This window comes from Myotis yumanensis, unplaced genomic scaffold, assembly GCF_028538775.1.
Source record: "Myotis yumanensis isolate MYYU_CA2020_CCGP unplaced genomic scaffold, mMyoYum1.0.hap1 SCAF_2, whole genome shotgun sequence".
Lineage (NCBI taxonomy): Eukaryota > Metazoa > Chordata > Mammalia > Chiroptera > Vespertilionidae > Myotis > Myotis yumanensis.
In genome coordinates this window covers 45344549-45359271 of record NW_027223753.1, presented here as the reverse complement: position 1 = coordinate 45359271, position 14723 = coordinate 45344549, and the positions used below count along the sequence as shown (strand labels likewise).

Here is a 14723-nt window from a genome sequence, read left to right as displayed (position 1 = left end):
GCCTAGCCCTAGGAGGGCCTGGAGGGTAGAAATCTAAGAGGAAGAATATCTCTCAAAGTAGTATCTGATAGAGATAATGCACTTTAAGTGCTAAACACCTTTCCTGACCCATGGTAAGTGGTCAATTAATCTTCTTAGCTCCTATCATTATTACTGAAGTGGTTGTTGTTCTGTTTTCAGCTACAATTCACTTTTGGTGTGAAAACTCAGAAAGAAACAATTTAAATGAATTCCTGGCCAAGTTTGTCCAGCAGACAGAAACATTTAACATTTTATAACACCATGAATTTTTGCAAAGCACTTTAACATATATTATTTCATTCCAAGAACAACCTTGGTAAGGCAGAATTTACAATGGAAATTGCATTTTGTGCAGCTGTTAGATTCTAAAGTAACATATAAGCCCTGGCTGGTTTGGCTCAGTGGATAGAGCATTGGCCTGGGGACTGAAGGGTCCCAGGTTCGATTCCAGTCAAGGGCACACGCCTAGGTTGTAGACTCGATCCCCAGTAGGGGCATGCAGGAGGCGGCCGATCGATGAGTCTGATCATTGATGCTTCAATCTCTCTCCCCCTCTCCCTTCTTCTCTGAAATCAATAAAAATGTATTTAAAAAATAAAGTAACATATAAGGTAAAAAACTCAAACAATAAAAATTAGTCACAAAATCCCTTAAATTTGCCCTTACAATATACATATGATCTCTTCCTTAATCTAACAGCTGTTTTTTTCTCCATTGTTGGAGCAGGTCGAGGCCTCTTTGGTTGAGCTCTTGATGTAATTGTTGGCTTGCACTTAGGCACCATGTTGTACAAAAAAATAAGGGTGATATGTTTAACACTGAGATCCCATACCTTTTTCTTTCTTTCTTTTTTTAAAACTGATTTGAAAGAATTCTAAATTTATATGGGAAAGAAAAGAGTTATGAATTAACTACTTACAAGCCTAACAAGAGGCAGTATAAGGGAGTGGTTAAGAGCACAGGAGTGAAAATGAGATTGCCTAATTTCAAATTCTGGCTACCTCCCAAACATGCTTCAACCAGGATCAAACCCGCAACCTAGGTATGTGCCCTGACCAGGAATTGAAGCCACAACCTCTTGGTGCAAGAGATGATGCTCCAGCCAACTGAGCCACAATGGCCAGGGCTCATCCCATTTTCTATAGCAAGATGTTCACACTGTAAAAGGCATAAAGGAACTGAGACTAACTGTGAAAAATCTAACTTCATACCACCCTTACTTCATTTCCCTGTGTCTTGTGGCCATTGAATAGAACTCAGGGCAACTTAACATTTAAATGGTCATTCATCTCTCTCTCTCTCTCTCTCTCTCTCTCTCTCGTTTGGTTTAATGTGAGTAAACTAAACAGTCATTTAATGTCTCCACTAGATTATCATGATCTGAGGTTTACAGTTTCAAGTGACTCAGCCACTTGTCACCAGGCAGCAAACCCCAATGGGCTGACTTCATTCCCATCCTCTTTTAACTATATAACATCACATCCTCCCATTAAGCTGATAGTATAACCGAGGTGGTCTTCACAAGTTCAGAATGATGTATTTGCCTAATCAGATCCAATCCAGGCAGGTAGCAACTTCTAGTGAAATCTTAGTGTAGATCTAGAAAAATGTAAGTAGTCCACCTAGACCAGAGCTCAGCAAAGACATAAGGTACATGTCCTTGTTCTTGTGAAAGTGCTATCATATCTTTAATGACTATTGTCAAGATCTCTCATCCCTAAGACTGAAAAATGCCCTGGAAGTGAAAAAATGATTTACCAAGTGGCACTACAGAGTAAATTGTTTCACATTTGTTAAGTTCTGAGAACACAAAAATGATACCTAGTTCAAACAGATGGAAGGAGCAGTGGTCTCGGCAACTTCATTTTTAAATATGAAATGTGACAACTATTGGTATATATCAGAGAAAAAATAAAGGTAGCTTCATGAAAATATGACTGCTATAAAATCAGCAAAACTGTAAAGCAATAATGGTCACCATTTTTGAGTACTCCAAATACATTATCATTAGTAAGCCTTCTATTACATTCCCCATTTTATAATGAAGAAGACTGAGATTTGGAGAGACCAAATAACTTTGATCAAGTTCACAGTTAAGAAATGGCAGGAAAAAAAAGAAGAAAAAGAAATGGCAGAAGAAGAAAAAAAAGGAAGAAATGGCAGAAAGAAGATTTGACCCTAGGATGATCAGATCCAAAGCCCATGCTCTTTCCAGAATATCATTCTAGTCTCAAATTATAAACCCTCTCTAGCAAAGAAATCATTTTTGAAAACACAGTAAGTTTTCAGCTTTTGTAACAAAGTTTTTTCTCATACTCCATCTCACTTATGTAAGAATATTTTAAAGCAACAGATAAATAAATGCAATCCATTCAGTATGTATATTGAATATACTGTACTAGAGCAATGGTCCCCAAAGTGGAGGATGGATTGATTCACTAACAGTCTCCCGTGGGGCTTCTTCAAGTTACCCACGAAGCCCCATGGGTGGTGGTGGTAGAGGTGGTGGGGGTGAGTCAGTCTCCTACCATGAACTGTAATATAAACTAGCAATATCAGAGTAAAGGAGTCATCAAAGTGCTGGCGGTCTGAATGACAGATATCTTGGAAGAGTAGAGATCTTAAATCAAGACAAAGGTAAAATTAAGGCTTTAAAAATCTCTAAATTTTTAAAGTTACTCAAAAAGATCTGCTGGCTGAAATTTTGAAATGATAGTTATAATACTATAATTCCTCTCTGTCCTCTTTTTTCTCTCAGCTAAATTTTTAGTAGTGGTTTTTATGTGGGCAAATATAGAGTCCATCAGATATTTCCAAGTTCAATGTCAAGACTAGGACTAGGAATTAGTCTTGTCTTTTAATCCAATCTATTAACTCTTGCACTCAATTTGCCCCAGCAACAAGAGCAACTTTATCATACAGTCATAATTCCTGATGTATGTGGAAAAGTGATGCTGTTGAGATACCATCAATAAAGCAGATGCTTCCCAGTGGTTGTGATTAATTTGTGCTGCTCTTGATACCACCTTGCTCTTGTAACCAACATTTACATTTGCAAGTTGGTAGAATTTGAAAGATGGTTTGCTGGTCTGATCTGTAACAATGGCAGAGAAGCTAACTGGGCTACACAAAAGACTAAATCAATAGGGACCACACAAACTAGATATAAATTTGCAAAAAAAAAATAAAAGTAAAAAATAAAAAATACAGAGCCCTGCTCTAACAAATGGCCCTGATACGCCAAGGTTGCAGGTTTGATCCCCAGTTGGAACACATATAAGAATAACCAATGAATGCATAAATAAGTGGAACAGCAAACTGATGTTTCTTTCTCTCTCTTTCCTCCCTTCCACTCTCTCTAAAAATCAAGAAATAAAAATAAGAAAAATACATTATGTGTAAATACTAAAGAGCTTAACTATCTTAATCCCAATTGGAGGGCAGTGGCCAAATAATCTGGGTTCCCTTCTTTTTTCTTCTTCTCTATATGAAACAGTAGAATCTGCATGAATATTTCCCAGGGAAGACATCTAAGTTCCTAATTTCATATGGTGAATGATTCGGATGATTGACAGAGAAGAGGTAACTTTTATGTCAATGATTACAGAAATGAAAGATGAATTAAATGATTCTTTTAACTTCTTGAAAATGGAAGCAGAAGCTGGCTGAGGAAGGTACTCTAAAGGGTTTTCTTGTTAAAAAAAAAAAAAAAAGAAAAAAGAACATGAGATTCTAACCACCATTCCACAGGACTTTTACCACCAGTATAGTCTGAACCCAACCCTAGGGGATGGCTTTCCAAGTGGGTATCAGAGCAAGGCCCATCGACTTTCCTGGAAAATGTTGACTTAATACAGAATCATGATCCTTTTTAAAACCCTCAACTTTTTGCCAAAACCGGTTTGGCTCAGTGGATAGAGCGTCGGCCTGTGGACTGAGGGGTCCCGGGTTCGATTCCGGTCAAGGGCATGTGCCTGGGTTGCGGGCATCTCCCCAGTAGGAGATGTGCAGGAGGCAGCTGATCGATGTCTCTCTCTCATCAATGTTTCTAACTCTCTATCTCTCTCCCTTCCTCTCTGTAAAAAATCAATAAAATATATTTTAAAAAATAAATAAAACCTTTAACTTTTTTAAAAAATATTTTTTAAATATATTTTTATTGATTTCAGAGAGGAAGGGGAGGGGAGAGAGATAGAAACATCAATAATGAGAGCCCTAACCGGTTTGGCTCAGTGGATAGAGCGTCGGCCTGCGGACTGAAGGGTCCCAGGTTCGATTCTGGTCAAGGGCATGTACCTTAGTTGCGGGCACATCCCCAGTAGGCGGTGTGCAGGAGGCAGCTGATCGATGTTTCTAACTCTCTATCCCTCTCCCTTCTTCTCTGTAAAAAATCAATAAAAATATATATTAAAAAAATAATAATAATGAGAGAGAATCGATCGGCTACCTCCTGCAAGCCTCACACCGGGGATGGAGCCTGCAACCCAGGCATGCGCCCTTGACTGGAATCGAACCCGGGACCCTTCGGTCCTGAGCCTGGCGCTCTATCCATTGAGCCACACGGCCGGGTTAAAAGCTTTAACTTTTGCTCAGTTTTCCCCACCAACAGTAATTGTTTTTTTTTCTAAAGAACCAAACAATTTATTGATTGTGTTTGTTGTTGTTGTTGTTGTTGTTTAGAGAGAGAGAAACATCTCTTTGTTGTTCCACTTATTTATGCATTCATTGCTTCTTGTATGTGCCCTGACTGGGGATCAAACTCACAACCTTGGTGTATCGGGATGATGCTCTAACCAACTCAGCTACCTAGCCAGGCCCCACCACCAGTAGTTTTAATGTAGAAGCCAAACCACAGTGAATTCTTTGTGTTTCTAGGTAAAGAAACTCAACACCTGATAATATGATCATCTTTAAAATCTAAGCAAATGACTCCTAAGTTCTCTATACTTTGCTAAGGAAAGAAAAGGGTCCTATAGAAGAAAGGCTGCCCTCAGTGTAAGAGATCATTTTGTGAGGAAGTGACTCCTCTTCTACTGGAAAAATGGAAGCAGAAGCTGGCTGAGGAAGGTACTCTAAAGGGTTTTCTCCATTAGGTGGGAGATGCAACTTATTGCTGGTATTTTTGTTTAGGAGAAAGAGTTTTCAACTAATTTCACAATGGCAGAGAAAACATTCCAGAAAATCCCATTATATTATGAACGTTGATGTGCCTTATACTTTTTAGATTTCTAATAAATGCTTTTCTTTCTTTCTTTCTTTCTTTCTTTCTTTCTTTCTTTCTTTCTTTCTTTCTTTCTTTCCCTTTCTTTCTTTCTTTTTCTGAATTTTTGTGGGTTTATTTGAACCCAAACTGACAATTGCTGGGAAGCAAGATCTCAAATGCTCCTTCCTAAGAGAGAGAGAGAGAGAGAGAGAGAGAGACTAATAAATGTTTTTTAAATGGAGTTTATACAAGGGCATGTACTTCGATTGCAGGCCGATCCCTGGCAGGTAGGGACAGGCAACCAGTTGATGTATCTCACATCAATGTTTCTCTATCTCTCCCTCCTCCTTCCACTCTCTCTGAAAATCAATGGAGAAAATATCCTCGAGTGAGGATTAACAATAACAACAACAAAAGTATTTATTATAAGGAAAGGGACTAAAGCCCCTTCCGTGTGGCTCAGTGGTTGAGCGAGGACTCATGAATCAAGAGGTCAGAGCACATGCCTGGATTTTAGACTCGATCCCCAGTAGGGGGCGTGCAGGAGGCAGCCAATCAACGATTTTCTCTAATCATTGATGTTTCTCTCTCCCTCTCCCTTCCTCTCTGAAATCAATATTTTTTTTTAAGAAAGGGACTGAAGAAAAGGAATGGAAAGAAAACAGACCTCAAACTCTTGACAAAGACTTGATTTACACAATTAACAGCCTTCAAGATTCCTCATCCCCATTTCCCATGGTTCTACTTTGTAATTTATTAGGCAAATAATTTTGGTCATCCCCTTTGTGCACAGCAAGGAGGAGCAGCTAACCTGAGCTGGGAAGCTGAGGAAGGCTTCCTGGAGGAGGTGCTGCCTCCCAAGAGGAGCTTGATAGCGAAGAGAAAACGCAGGGTTTAGGATTGCTTTGGCGCTGACAGCAAAGCTCCCTGCTATCCTAGGCGCACTCCCCTTGCGGAAAAGAGTAAACAGCAAAATGTGTGGTCGATCTTTTGGAGAAAACGGAGTCTTGCTTACCATCTGTGGAGAGGAGAGTGGAAGGGAGGACGGGAGGAAAAGCATCAACGCTCCCCTCTTCAGTAAGACTTGCACTGCCAGCAGCTCTTGTTGCCGGATCCCAGGAGGAAGCATTACAAATGCCGAGACCGCCGAAGTGGGAGCGGTCGGGGCGGGCGTGGCCTAGGGGACACCTTCGCGCGCCTAGGCGGCCCGGCGAACAGGCCCGGGTTGGGGGCACTCCTAACCATCAGCCACCTTGGTCGGGTCCCCGAAGTCCTCACAACCCTCTGAACACTCGTCAGGGATGTGGACTAACTAGTGTAGTAAACTCGTCCTGGCCCCCGGAGATCGCAGCTTCATAACGCGGGGACTGGTTTCGTGTCCCAGCTTCCCTAGACAAGTGGGGTGCCGCTGCATAGGGCGTGGAGGAGCGTCCCCGCCGCGCCCGGCTGCCCCCTCCCCCGCAGTGGGTGCCTTTTAGGGATGGGTTTCCTCCCTAATTAATTCAAATACTATTCCCCCTTCTCGCCCTCTAGGCCAGTGGTTCTCAACCTTCCTAATGCCGCGACCCTTTAATACAGTTCCTCATGTTGTGGTGACCCCCAACCATAAAATTATTTTCGTTGCTACTTCATAACTGTAATTCTGCTACTGTTATGAATCGTAATGTAAATATCTGATATGCAGGATGTATTTTCATTGTTACAAATTGAACATAATTAAAGCATAGTGATTAATCACAGAAACAATATGTAATTATATATGTGTTTTCCGATGGTCTTAGGCGACCCCTGTGAAAGGGTCGTTGGAGCCCCAAAGGGGTCGCGACCCACAGGTTGAGAACCGCTGCTCTAGGCGGAGGGTCTGGAGTCTCGTAGGCGGAGCCCTGGTGGCTTGTGCTACTGCGGACCGGGTGTGGGAGGGGCTGGCAAGGGGTGGCCCGTGGGGACCGACCTGAGACGCCCTACCGCCGTGGCAGGGGCGGGTGACCTGCAGGGCGAGAGAAGCTTGGGGCCTGGGGTTCCCGCCTTCTTTCTTCCCCTCCCAAATCACGATGCCAGAAGGGAATCGAGCCATGGGTCCCAGCAGAACCGCCCGGCGCTGGGCCAGCGGCAAGATGCCAGTAGGTTGGGGCGCAGCGGGAGCCCGGGCCGAGGGACCGCCCAGGGGCTGGGTCTTCGCCTTTCCCGGGGCTGAGTCCTTCTTGGCCCAGAGCGCCTCTATTTGTATTTTTTCTTCTCTTTTCCACTCTTCCCAATAGTCTCTGCCCCATTGTTCTTTTTTTCTCTTTCCCCAAGTGGGACATCCTTCCTGGGCAGAGAACAATTTTTCTTGAATATTTCCATAGTTCACACCAGGGCTTCTGAGTGACCTTGGGGAAGTCTTGGAACCTTCTGGGTCTATGTAAAAAAAAAAAAAGGGGGGGGGGTATTCTCTAGGCCTGTTTTTCTGAAGATGCTGCCAAAATTCAGCCCCAGAGGACTCAGACAAGGGAATGAAGGTGTTTCCTCTCCCTCTCCACCTTGCCCATCATGGGACAGAGCAGTGTGCATAAGCCCAAAATCATCCGGAAAAGAAGGGCTTTTGGTCTGAGTTTTATATTAAAATGAGGGAGGGCACTAATTTAATTCTTATTTTGAAAAATAAGATGATAATGCTTTCTTATGACTCCTTGACTATTTTGCAGCACTCCAAATTTTGTTCTGTGCACCAGCCTTCCTTGGCTAGTTTTGCCCCTGGGAGCAAAGAATGGCTTGTACATTCCTACCAGGGCACAGGGAGGGGTTGGTGACGGTTAAGAGAGAAGTTGGCTCTGGGTGTAATTGTGCCAACTGTTGGAGGGAGGCAACGGGAGGGTGGTCTTTTCTGTGGGTTTGGGATCTGGTTACCTTTAATTCTCCCCCAGGCCACCTCTTGCGCTAATGGGAGTCTATCAACGGAGGACTCAGGTTTCTTCACTTGCTTGATAGTGGAAGCAAAGGGGCAAACAGCAAAGCAGACAGCTCAGCGGGAAAGAAATACACCAGGCCTCTGGAGCTGGGGCTGCTCGTGGTGGGTGGCACCGCAGGCCTAGGGCAGGGTGTGATCTAGGTCTCAAGACCAGGAGGAGAGTTTTAAACCTCTCTCTGACCAGCCTCTTCTGCTCCATCCTTTCTCCAGGCAGGAAGCTAAAATAAGTCCTGCGACCTCTTAGAAAAACAGGCTTTTCACACCTAAAATTGAATTGTTCAAAACCAAGCCAATCACTGCAGTGTTTGAACAGAGTTGTTTCTCGGCCCAGAAACCATAAAAACAAAACCAAAAATCTCAAGTGCCCTTACCTCTTACCAGTTTATAAAATATTTTCCACTGATATCGACTCGCCTAACTCTGCAAGCCCAAGCTGCCAGCAGGCTCCTCGTTGTCATTGTAGAGGCAAGGAAATGGAGAGGAAGAAACCAAGCATTGTGTCCAAGGTCACAGTCAGGAAATGCCCAATCCCTGATCCGGACCCCCTGTGCAAGACCTCTTTGATTCCACTGCTTCCTGTCATTCCCTCCCCTGAAATAGGCACACAGAGACCCATGACACAGCCTGGAAACTCTGAGAATGCCTTTCCAACCTCCTCACCAACCTCCTAGCCCCCAGGAAGGAGGGGTCCACTCACTAGTCAATGCTGCAGTTTGCCACCATCACAGATACAGGTGGGGATGGTCGGATGGACACCTGGCTCTGGATCTAGCTTTTTTTCAGATCACGTTCTCCTCAGGACAGTTCAAGGAGCCCACGTTAAAATGACCCCACCCCCAAACACACACACATCAACCGTTCATGTTCCCCTTACTGCCAAGACTCTTCCTATAAACCACGTAAAATAAATAACCTCAAATATAACTCTTAATTGCTTCCAAGTCAGTGTTTCCTCATCACTAAATGTGATTGCTTCCCAATCTTTAGGATGAACCCCCTTCGGGACTCTGTCCCTTCTAGGAGACAGGCCAAGGAAAACAGCTTCTTTGATATTTGACCTGGGTGGCCCAGGCCCGGAAGATGAGCAAGGGTGTCAGCGTGCTCGGAGTCTGAGAGGCCTCCGAGGGCTGAGGCTGGACCCTCGGAGACAAATGGGGAAGTTTTCCGTCTGCTCGTCTCCCCCTACAGGCCACGTGCGCCATTGCAGCGAGAGCCCTGTACAGCCCATGCATGCATTTTGCTTGTTCGCATTTTCTTGGACCTCGGGATCCACTCTCCATTCCCCAAGGGGCTGCGTGCGGGGGGGCCCCACTCAGGGACTCCGCCCTGGGATGCTCTAAGGATCTTAGACCTCGGAACTGGATTGACTTTCTAGAAATAAGTGTCGGAGGGAGTGCAAACCCGTGTGTAGCCGAACGCTAAAATCCTCCCCATAAAAATCAACCCGCTTCCCCCTTTTGTTACAAATAAACCTCACTACGTGGAATAAAAAGCGGTGTCAGTAGTGTTGCCTTTAAATCTCAATTTAAGAAGGAATTGTAGTGCCTTTCGTCGCTGGTGCGCAGGTTCGGTCACATCAAGTATGAGTTTCAAGCCCTCCCCCAACGCTAGCGTTCATTATATAGATTTGCATTTTCCCTTCCGTTCTAAACCTTTGCGGTTTACCAAGCTTAAAACAAAAAGAGCTTTTCAGAGGGGTCTCCCAGACATCCGCCAGGACTTTAAACAGGCACTGCCGGTTTGGGGGTTTGGATCTGAGTCTCCTACCCTCCCAGAAATAAAGGAAGGGGACCATCTCTAAGCTAGTTCAAGGTTAAGAGGCTGGAAGTTGTCAGCGGTTCTCTCCTTTACACCCCACCGCCAAGGCATCGCTGGAAAAAGCCATTCGGATCTTAAGCGGCGGCTTGTGGCTGAGTGTCAAGCTGCGGGCGCAGGCTCGGCCGGTATTGCTGCTATGCGCGGAAATATGAGCGAGTAATTTTATAAGTAACAAAGGATCAGGGATGGAATGAGGCCCCTGTTATCCAATGTCATTTAGAAGCCTTGGATCAGCAGCTTCTTGAGGCTAAAAGTGAATGCAAGAAGCCCTGCCTTTCCCTTTTCCCAGGAGTGTCAGCTATATTTAGAAATAACCTCTATGTGTTTGCACAAATCATGTACCATTTGCTGTTTGTGTAAAAACCGATTAGCCAGACACAACTGTGAAACAACTTGTTACTTTTATAGCTGCAACACACAAACAGGTTTAGATCCGTTTAGTTTTCCTTGTAAAAGGAGATTAGAAGGGACCCGCCCGGAGACTGTGTGGTCCACAATCTCTTCTCCTCGAAGGTTACCGTGGCTCCGCGGCGGTTATCTGGTTCTTGTTTGTCAAGTTGAACTATTTCACTCTCGGCAGCCTGTTTTATTTTAGGACCCTGATCCAGAAGGAATGTTTACTGAGACACAATAATGTTTACCATTGACCAGGAAAACAGATTCGGTATTTGTGAGGGTCTTTCAACGCGGCTCCGTCCACGCCGTCTGCAGAGAAATAAGGCTCGGATCTGAAGCCCCGAGGCATCTCTGCGACCAGGAGACAAGGTGGGCGCCAGCGGCAGGGATCGTGGCCGTGCTCTGCAAACAGGAGGAACCTGGGGCTGAGCTGACAAAACCGCTACCCGCTCCAGCTTTGAAAAGAGATTTCGCATAAGTAATTGTAACACCTAAATTAATTACAAAATAATTAGAATTGATGCCGTTTGAGGATATGGTAGTGGTGGTGGGAACCGGCCTCCGGAGTCTAGATGTTACATTTGTACCTTAATACTTTTAAGGTTGCAACAGCAGAAATGCACATTAAAATAATCTAGGAGGGAAAAAAAATCTAGGACATCTTCACATTCCTGCCCTATGATCTCAAATTTCACACTAAGTATACACATTTTTTTAAGGAAAAAAAAGGGGGGGGAGGGGGTGATGTGCACCTGTTTTTAAAAGGATATTAAGGCCACACTATTCCTCGGCCTTCAGAAAAACTGCGGGTTGGAGGGTGGGGAGGCATCCAAAGAAACCGCTCAGAAATTGAAATTATGTTGTGGATTGCCATAGAAAAGAGGTATCTTATTTGAAAACATTATTTAAGAATAAAACTATGTATTACCTATCAGGTTAATATAATACAATTCCACTGCAAAATTCAAAATGCCATAACATACACTTAAAGAAATCAACTGGGTTTATTTACCACTTCCACTTGAGCAATGAAAATAAGAAATTTCAAAAACTAAAGATTTAAATGCTAAAATGAGGGCTATGTCTGGAATTTATATTCGTTTGAAAGGATAATATTAATGACCAAGATCTGCATTTGAGAAATTTTCATTGTGCAAAATATGTTGGTATTTTTTAATTAAAAGATTTAATTGTTGAGACTAAGGTTTGTTTTTCTTTTTCTTTTTTTTTTTTAGGTAGCAGGTTGTTTTATCTACGGACATTTCTGGTCATTTAGATTTAATGGATTGATATGAACAAGATCATGCCCCACATCCAGGTTTTATGTAAAAACTAAAAGAAAAATATTACTGATTTAAATTAGCATATTTTTTCCTTATTCAATTAAACTTTTCTTACAACAAATTATGAATTAGCAAACTCCTCGAATTTCTGGTAAAGATGAAATACAAATATTCTAAAATCTCGTCATTTACTTCAGATACCTAAATGAAACACTAGGCTGAACGTTTTAAAAATTTATTTACAAAGTTGTGTACAACACGATGGAATAACATTTAGAATACCATATATATTCATTCATATATAAACAGACTTTTATAATAGAATGACACTTCTTGCCTTTTGAAAATTCTTTTACATTTAAAATCTCCCAATGTCTCTATACATTTTTTTTCTCACATAAAACTGTGGAGAGTGAACCTTCAAAAAAAATGAAAGTTCAGAGCTCTAAATCTACTGAATTTTTTTTTCTTAAAAAAATAAAAACCCCAAAAGGAAAGTCAATAATTTTTATACAAATATGTACAAAGAATTTCCCTCCCTTCCCCACGGTACTGAGAGCAGATGCCGTCAGGGAACATTTTTGGAAAATTTAAGTTTTCGGTTTTACCTGTATGGAAAGTTATTCCGGGCGGGCGCGCGCAGAGAGTTTGGTCCGCCAGCCTAGGTGTGCACAAGAGGGTGGAGGCTGCGGAGGTCGGTGCTGAGGGTCGGGGGCAGGAAATGGAGGAAAGGCAGAGTCTGGGAAGGGGCAGGGGGGCCGGGACCAGGGCGGGGCGCCCAGCCTGGAAGTGCAGCCGCGGCGCGGGCCCACCGCGGGGCCCTGCGTCCCGGCGACCTCGCGTCCCTATTGCGCTGGCCACTTGGCTTGCGCGGCGGCGGCGGCAGCGGCGGCGGCCGAGGCTGCGGGCTGCAGGAATTGTCCAGAGAGCGGCACGCTCAGGATGGGCGCGATGGTGGCCGTCGTCCGGCTCAGCGATAGGGGCTGGTGCGTGGCCATGAGCGCGGCAGATTGCACTGTTCCCGGCGGCCGCAGGAAGGACTGCGCGGCGCCCCCGCCGCCACCGCCTCCCGTGCCCCCAGTTACCCCGGCACCCCCAGCGCCCGTCGCCGAACCCCCGGGCGCCGCGGGGCCCCCGCCGATGATGTTCTCAATGCTGAACGACGGCCGTGCGCTCGGCTCGGACTTGATGAGCGAAGCGGTGGTGCCCGCGGCGCCAGCCGTGCCCGCGGCGGCCGCGGCAGCGCCCAGGCTGTTGAGCTGCAGCTGCAGGCTGGGGCCAAGCTGCGAGCCGAAGGCGGCCGCTTTGCGGCCCAGCTCGCCCGAGGGCAGGAGCGGCACGGCGGGTGGCAGCACGGGGGCCACCGGCGGCAGCGCGTACGGGTATTGGAGCGCCGCGGCCGCCGCCGCCGCCGCCGCAGCAGCCGGGTGCGAGTAGGCGCCCGCCGCGGCGGCCGGGTGCAGGCCGTAGGGGCGGCCGTAGGGCCCCGCGGCGCCCGCCGCCGCCGCCAGGCTGTAGGCGCCAAAGCTCTGCATCATGAGAGCAGTCTGCTCGCGCAGGTGCTCCTGCTGGTGGCGCTTGAAGCGTTTCCGGCGCCGCAGGAAGCTGCCGTTGTCGAACATGTCCTCGGACTGCGGGTCCAGGGTCCAGTAGTTGCCCTTGCCCGGGTTGCCCGGCTCGCGGGGGATCTTGACGAAGCAGTCGTTGAGCGAGAGGTTGTGGCGGATGCTGTTCTGCCAGGCGGGGAACTTCTCCCGGTAGTAGGGGAAGCGGTTGCTGATGAACTCGCAGATGCCGCTCAGGGTCAGCTTCTTCTGCGGGCTCTGCAGGATGGCCATGGTGATGAGCGCGATGTAGGAGTAGGGCGGCTTCACCAGGCTGTTCTTGGGCTTGCTCGGGGTCAAGCCGCCCGCCGCTCCGCTGCCCGAGCCGGGCCCGCCGCCGTTCCCGCCGCCCTCCTCGCTGCCAATGCCGCCCTTGCAGCCGTCGGCCTCGGACGCGCCCGCCTCGCCCCCGGCCCCGGCCCCGGCCCCGGCTCCAGCCGCCTCCTTGGGCAATGCCAGGGGCTGCTGGTGCGGCGGCTGAGGCTGCCCCTGGTGGGGTGTCGCCGGCGTCACCTCGTCCGCCTCGTCCAGGCGCAGCTCGGGCGGCCCCGCAGGGCTGTCGCAGCCGGCGTCGCTGTCCTTCTCTTCCAGCCCGTCGTCGCCCTCGCCCACCACATCTATGTCCACGTCCTCGGCCGTCAGCACCGTCTGGCCGGACATGTCGCTGGCGCTGCCGCCGCCGGAGAGGGTCATCCCTCCTCGGGGTGGGTGGCGACTGCGGGAAAGAAGCGGCGGGCGATGCGGGCCGTCAGGAACTGCCGCCGAGCTCAGGGGAAGGGGGTTTGGGCGCCCCCCGAAAGATGGGGTCCTGGGGGAGAGGAGGGAGCGTTTGTGGCTCGGGGCCCTCCCGGCTCGGCTCACACTCGGCGGCCCGGCATCGCGCGGCGAAGGCGCTGCCGTCCGGCCCCGGTGGCCGCACTCTGCCAACTCCCGCTGGCCCCGGCGCTCGGTACTAGGCGCCCCGGCCCCGGCGGCTTTTCCAAGCCGCGCCCCCTCACTTCGCCAGCCTTCTTCGGCCCCTGGGCCGGGGGTGGGGTGCAGGAGCCGTGCCGGCGGGCGCGGGACGCCGGGCGCCGAGCGGCTCGGGAGGGCGCAGACTGGGGCAACGAGGGGAGGGGGTGCAGGGACACCGAAGCCCCCGTAGTCGAAAGTCCCGTTTTAAGGACTGGCCTGATAGATTACTTTCTACTTAAAGATCCAGCGGGAGGCGGGGCCACGTGACCACGTGTGACGTCAGGGCCACGGCTGAGCCGGCCAAACTCAAGTTGGTTCAGGGGAATTGTCAACAAAGGGACGAGGGACGCGCAACTCCCGCCGCACGGTGCGCCAGCATCCCGCGGGCACCGAGGGCGCCCTGGCCTGCCCGGAGACCTCAGCCCAGGCTGCAGCCCGGCGCGGGGGGCGCGGGAGCCTGCGGGTGTGAGTGAGGGAGAGTGGGTGTGAGCGAGTGA

At 47.8% G+C, this 14723-nt stretch overlaps 1 protein-coding gene across 1 annotated transcript; it reads right to left on the bottom strand.

Annotated features, from left to right (window-relative positions):
* Positions 1–12513: 12513 nt before the first annotated feature.
* FOXD3 (forkhead box D3) lies at positions 12514–14283 on the bottom strand. The gene has a single exon (XM_070403359.1). It carries the CDS (start codon positions 13963–13965, stop codon positions 12514–12516), a length of 1452 nt encoding a protein of 483 aa, XP_070259460.1. The 5' UTR covers positions 13966–14283.
* Between the last annotated feature and the right edge of the window lie 440 nt (positions 14284–14723).

Coding starts and splice junctions, on each gene's coding strand:
- FOXD3 (XM_070403359.1), bottom strand. CDS start 13,965: ATGACCCTCTCCGGCGGCGGCAGCGCCAGCGACATGTCCGGCCAGACG.